Source organism: Mytilus californianus, unplaced genomic scaffold (assembly GCF_021869535.1).
Source record: "Mytilus californianus isolate M0D057914Y unplaced genomic scaffold, xbMytCali1.0.p SCAF_4, whole genome shotgun sequence".
NCBI classification, from domain to species: Eukaryota; Metazoa; Mollusca; class Bivalvia; order Mytilida; family Mytilidae; genus Mytilus; species Mytilus californianus.
The window spans coordinates 20683302-20690251 of NW_026262690.1; the positions used below are offsets into that span (position 1 = coordinate 20683302).

Sequence of the window (6950 nt, forward strand, 5' to 3'; positions counted from 1 at the left end):
TTTCACAACATGTATTTATTTATTAAAATATCAAATTACTAATGAAATAAAAGACACAGAAGATATATAAATGCGAACAACGAATCTAATGGTGATACTAATCGAACACGACTCCTGTTGCTGCCTTTCGTTTCTTGCTTGTAGGATTAACAACACTCATTCCAGTTTTCTTTGGTTTGACTTTACCAGGGTTAGTTCCCATTTTAGGCCCTAAGTCCATCAAACCTCCAACATTTTGCGATTTCTGTGCCTTAAGAGTGTCTATTGTTTTATTTGCTTTTTCAAGGTCAATTTCAAGTGAAGTTGCAGTGTTTGCCAATCTAAATAAAATGTTTTGTAGTTCAACTTTTTTCTCAGCTGCTTTGGCTTCGAATAAGTCGAAATTGATTGTTCCTGAACTTTTTCCAACTGTCAAAGTTGCACGTGTACCAACAAATGAAACTGATAGGTCAGCATCTAAGAAACATTTCCTGAAACATATATATATATATATTAATGCATATTATTTATTAAATCTATGCAAATAACCTTTTAACAGAACATTACTTCAGTGATAACTTATATACTCTCAAAAAGATTTGGGTGGTGGTTGATAAAAGCACGGACGTCATGCGGCAGAGATTGAAAGAAAATTTATAATAAATAACCTGCATTTTTCGTATTTTTCGATGCAACTAAACGGAAGGGGTCGGGAGGTTCTGCAGAAGTTTGACGCCAAACATTTTAAGTGAATGCAAGATGGTACACGTAAATGCTAGTTACTCAAACAATGGGTTCGATTAAGCTGGAAAAAATACTCTCTTACCGTGCTGAATTGTTTCAGAAAATTAATACTTTTCCATTTTTTTAGCAGATTCTAAAGATATTCAAATTATATTTACAGCAAATGAGGTAGACGTTACTTACTTATAACTTATATGATAGTTTCATAAAACCATATCGCCCAGACAAAAATACGATACGCTGAAAATGCTAAAACTTGAAAAGGCGGAAAGACATGGACGAAAAAAGTGCTTATATATATAATTAGCTCGGTGGGAAAAATCTAGTTATGACAGTCTAATTAAAATATAGAACTCTGATTTCGTTATACTCATATGGAGTATGCATTTCTACAGAAGGTCAATTTAATTGTTTTCAGGCTTCTGGACTATGATGGCTAGACATAAAACAGAGGACAGAAATAAAAAACTTCCAAAATTATAATTTTTCGCCAATATCAATTTCAACGCATTTAACTGCCTAAGGCTGATTGAATAATAGATATTTTTTTAACATCCAATAGTTAGGTTCTGCAAAGAAATCGTAGGATCAAAGGGGGGTTGGCGGCCTGGGTCCCCCCTTTCGAGGGAAAAATTTGGTCGATTATATATGGAATCACTGAAGCATGACTGTAGCGGGCCCCCTCTTATGGCAGTCAGTGGGCCTCCTTATAAAAAGTTCTGGATCCACCACTGAAAGTGGACTGACCAGAAAGAAGAGCAAGACTGCAGGAATTTTGAAAGATTTTTGTTTTTTCACAGCTACAAACAGCTAGACAAAATGTAGATGTAACCTCTTGGGGTATGGCAAGAAATTGGAGCAACAAAAAAGGGGGATTTGGTGCAAATGCCGTAAAAATACGGCGAGCACCCGGTAAGGGTTGATGTTATAAGTGAGAACAATCTTATACATATGGAAACATAACAATTACATATATAATTATTAAGTACTTATCAAGCAGATCACACGATTCTTTTTATTTTAATACATTCATTTTCCGCAGTCAGCAATAATCGATGATCCGGCAATAAATCGTTGCAACAATTTTCTCCATTGCATTCAATAACAATCAATGTGGAAAACCTGAACCAAAATTGAACATACATTTAGGCAATACATCTGCATAAGGTCCGTGTAAATTTCACTTCATCTGCATTCATCCTCTTTCGAGGTTTCGCGTGTACGTATAAAGTTTTCTTTACTAGACTTTAGACAACATAATACCAGAGACATATATGTCTCTGATAATACTGAATTTCAGGATGCTAGTCAATCATTTCAGGACAATATCATTTTTTTCAAAGGAAACTATATACATGTACTATAGACGTCGGAAAGTGAGAGGTACATGTAACTACTAACTAGGCAATTAGAGCAAGGATTTGTATAGAAAGTCTGAGTAAAAAGCAAATAAAAATATTTGTAACATAAGAGATATAATAGATCGGAATATATACATAGTTCGGTGTAGATGTACAATTACCTTATTCTTGCAAGATATGTATCCATCGAACTGATCTCAGCCAGTTCTCTACAAGATTCTAACTCTTCAGCGTCAAGTTCAGTTATGTACATTTCCGCTCCATCAGTAATACATATAATCCAGTGTGTAGCAAGTCTGGTAAAGCAAACAAATTCTTGTTTACCATTTTTCACTACTGCATGTAGACTCTCTACTTTTGATTCGGTCACAAGATTCTTCAAACTTGTCATTTTCGGATATACCAAAATGTTTGTTTACAGTTTCATGGGCGCTGACATATTGGTTAATGCATCACGCAAACTTTATCTAGCGAAACGAAACTATCGACTGATCGGAACATTCAATGCCTTTGGCTTGCAAGAATTTACAAATAATTCCACTAAGCCACATTTTGATGAAATTAATGAAGCAATGTCAAACCAAATAAACAAAAGAAAAAAAAAAAGAAAAAGAAAGAAAGAAAGAAATATGAAATCCTTTAAATAACTGACGTTAAAGTTATTTTTAGGCACTGGGTGTCGATCCATTCTATATAGCTATCAAGGATATATCTACAAAATGAACACAGAATGGAAACTTTTGTCTGCATCGTAAATAAACGTAGGTGAACAAAAACTGTCGAAATTGGTGATATATGGGAGCCTCGCGTTAATTCCTTTATCGATTCAAGCAATTTTTATAATGTTATTTATAAGAAAACGAATTTATCTTAGGCTTTGTCTGCGGGGACATTAACATATTTGTAAACTAACGTAAGATAGGTATCTAACAACAAGATTCTGTAATAAGGAGTAGGGGAAATTCGGGATAATTCGATCACGCGGGCAACTTCGATCACGTCGTTTAACCCTTTTTAGTACATTTGTCCCCATCTCTGTTGTAAAGCCAATACACTATGTCGCATTGCGGCATTTCTCTCGACCAGGTGCATGGGGTGTCACATGATAGCAATCTGTTTCGCGTCGTTTGATTGGCCAAAGAGTACCGTTATCCGCCACACCCACAATTCCGCGGGAATTTGGAAAACTTTATTGGATTTTTACTATACGGTTCTTTAGCTATACAAAAGTAAGTAAACATATCATTTTAGTTTTAAAACCTTTCATTCTTGATGTTAAAGAATAGAAAAACATCTTATATGCATTTTAAAGTCTATGTCTGTCACTGTTATAGGACTTTTAAAACGACTCGAAATTACCCGCAACATAATTTCTCATTGTCGGCTAATTTCGATCACATCTTTTTATATTTTATTCAAATCATTTAGGATTTACAAATGGATATTCATAATACTGATAACGATTTCTGATGATTTTTCTTTAAAAATAAAATCCCGGAAGTTGCCGATATTATATCACAATCATCTTTAAATTGAATAATTATCAATCATTGCAGTGGCGGATCCAGAAAGGGGGGTTCCGGGGGTAGGAACCCCCCTTTTTCTTTGGAAAATTTTGTAGATTTCGGCAAAACTGGACAAAAAATATCTCCTTTCTTCCTGCACCCTGGGTGGACCCTCCCCCTTTTCTAAAATTTCTGGATCCGCCCCGGCAATGTAACGAGAGTAACAAAATATACTGTGAACAACAAGTGAAATGTCGAAATGTGAAGTTCTGACAAGATAAAATAAAAATTTGCAAAGTTATTTGCCTAGACTACTCCTGACTCCGTACAAACAGAGACAAATTTATGTCTCTAGTAGCAAACATTATAAAACAATACAAAGACAATAGTAAATGTTGTTGACATTAAAATAATAAGTTCCTATATTTGGAGACAAAACCATAAACATTTACCTATGACCTAACACGTGATAGTAAAACTAATGTACCTCAAATTAATTATCTTGTTCACAAGATTACCGTTTTCCTACTCTGCACGGTGGGTGTGTCGTTGTCCGATTTCTTCCGCTGCAAAATGGTTGTTTTTATATGGGTTGTTGGAATTTGTTCTTGAAAGATTACTATAATTTGCGAAAACAGTGGATTCAAATATTATATACACGAAACCATGCCATATATCCGATTACGTTAATTTGTATACTCATTCAATGCCACATTTGACCAAATTCATATATTAAATATATTTTTGCAGCATGAAATATCTCATTATACCCAATCTATTGACCGTCGGCATGCACCACTGGGGACATCGACATCTGGAAGTTGGGCTGGGATATAGGGTTAAACGGGAATCAGAGAATCCAAAGGATTCTAATGCAGTGGCCATACTTTACGACGGGGAAAGAAAGGCCTACCCCTAGAAAAATCACTCTTTTGTGATAACAAGAATTTTAAAAATGAACATATCAAACCGTGATAAGACTAAAACCAAAAGAAGACGCACTGGTCAAGAACAAACATGTGGGACCTCAGATGCTATGTACGATTGGATTAAAAGTAAATGAAGAAATAAACTTGAAATCAGCAACAGACCTTTTAAAATTACATGGTTTCCAGTTTGAAATCAAAGATGCTAAGTGACTTATCTGAATGAAAATAAAAAAATATATAACAATTTGTTTATTCAATAGACCTACAAAATACTCATAAGAGCTAAATCTTTTGGTTGCAGTTTTAAAAATAAACTTCTATTGTTTTCCTCAGATGAAGCGCGATATACATAATAAGAGGCTCCAAGGAGCATGAATCGCTCACCTGGGCACCTGAAGTCTGACCGGTGTGAATGAAAATGCTGCAAATATCGGTTTCAATTTGCAAACCAAAATTTATTTATAAAGATTTAATAAACTTCCAACATTCATAAGCTCCCAGTTCTAAGGTCTCTGTCATATGCATGGCTTTATGGTTTTGTCTCCAAATGCATTTTATCTCTATGTAATCAATTATCTTGTAAATATTGTGTTTTAATGAATTTTCAGCAATACCAAAGAAACGGAGGCAAAGTGTTTATAGGACATATACCGATGAAAATTTCATCAAGGCAATAGATGGCATCAAGAGTGGGCGAGTATCACAGAGAAAGGCGGCATCTCTCTATTCAATACCCCAAGCCACGTTAAGCGACCACATGCGGGGTCGAGTTAAAGATAACACACCTGTCGGACGCAAGCCAGTAATACCCATAGAAATAGAGAAACAAATCGTAAACAAATGTGCCCAGGCTGCCGAAATGGGATTGGGCATGAATAAGGCCCAAGTAATGGAAAAGGTGGGGCACTTAGTCAAAGAGCTTAATCTTGATCAAAACTTCAAGAACAATACACCAGGCAAAGACTGGTGGTATAGGTTTAAGAGCAGAAATCCCACTGTTACACTTAGATCTCCGGAAAAATTGACAAGCATCAGAGCAAGAGCGCTCAACTCCGTAAAAGTAGGGGAGTATTTTCTGGATTTAAAGAAAGAGATGAATAGGTTAGGGTTGAATGATAAACCAGAACTAGTTTGGAATATGGACGAGAAAGGTATACCACTTGAACACACCCCAAGCAAATTAGTCGCTGCCAAATCGTCTAGGACCATACCTGGAAGGGTTTCAAATACACGTGAAAGAAACACAATAGTCGGGTGTATCAATGCTCGAGGTGACAGAATGCCCCCACTTATTATCGTCAAAGGAAAAACACAAAAAGCAGTAATGAGCTACAACACCGCAGACGGGCCGGTAGGTGCAACATGGACTTACTAAGCCAAAGCATGGACGGAAGATGTCCTAGTGATTGAATGGTTCACCAACATATTTTTGAAGAAATGCGGAAATCAGCGGCCGCAACTTCTAATACTGGACGGTCACCATTCACACGAAAATAATATAACACTATTAACTCTACCGCCACACACTACACATTATCTCTGTCCCTTGGATCGCACTGACTTTGGTTCTCTAAGTAGAAATTATGATAGGATCTGCTCAGAATATTGCCAAAATCCTGGCAATCTTGTTAATAAAATGACTTGGCCAGGTCTGTTCAGGAGGGCATTTAAAACGGCATTCAAACCAGAGAACATAATAGCAGGATTCAGATCGTGCGGAATATTCCCATGGAACCCCTTAAACATTCCATCTGCTGCCTTTGCTACTGCCTCTGCCTTTGATACCAACAAGCCTGACACAAATGAACATCCGTTACAATGGGTGATCCGTAGGTCCTTCGAAACCGAGTCTAGAGTAGAAGAAGTCACCGTAGTGAGGACAAAACCAACAGCCGGCCCCGAAGCTAGATGTATTACTACTGAAATCATTGACACCATCCCGTTAAATGAAATTCAAGTGGAGTCATACGAACAGAATGTCATCAATGTTCCAGGCAGTCCAGAAGATCCGCATTTTATGTACACTCTCTCTGCAGATGTTCTTTTACCAATTGTTGACAGTGAGACCAGAGAGGCAGTTGAATCCCTGATTTCCCTCGATAGCAGTTTCAGTGAAGTTATTTACGAAGTCGAGTCGGTGATTCAACCAGTAGCAGAGACCCTATCTAAACCTTGTTCGTCAACTACTATTGATTGGAATGCATCCGTAAATGCTATCTTTAGCGTTGATCCACCGCCGCAGAAAAAGGCTCGAATAAACAAAACGTCTTTGACAGGACACAGAATATCGACATCTGATGAAGTAATAGAGAGCAAGCGAAAGATAGAGGACATGAAACTGAAAAAAGAGCAAGCAAAGGAAAAGCGGATCAAGATTAGAGAAATGATAAATGCTAAGAAACAAATAGAAAAGGAAATAAAAGCTGTGAGAT

The 6950-nt window shown here is 36.6% G+C and overlaps 1 protein-coding gene across 1 annotated transcript; it reads right to left on the reverse strand.

Moving 5' to 3' along the window:
- Positions 1-2532, reverse strand: LOC127737666 (uncharacterized). The gene is made up of 2 exons (XM_052248530.1): positions 2246-2532; positions 1-470 (listed from the first exon to the last, which is right to left on the reverse strand). The coding sequence occupies exons 1-2, from the start codon at positions 2473-2475 to the stop codon at positions 98-100; spliced, it is 603 nt and encodes a 200-aa protein (XP_052104490.1). The 5' UTR covers positions 2476-2532; the 3' UTR covers positions 1-97.
- Between the last annotated feature and the right edge of the window lie 4418 nt (positions 2533-6950).

Bases quoted from the DNA above. Each gene is read 5' to 3' on its own strand.
- LOC127737666 (XM_052248530.1), bottom strand. From the start codon at position 2,475: ATGACAAGTTTGAAGAATCTTGTGACCGAATCAAAAGTAGAGAGTCTA. The intron at 471-2,245 runs GTAATTGTACAT...TATATGTTTCAG, and splicing joins ACATATCTTGCAAGAATAAG to GAAATGTTTCTTAGATGCTG.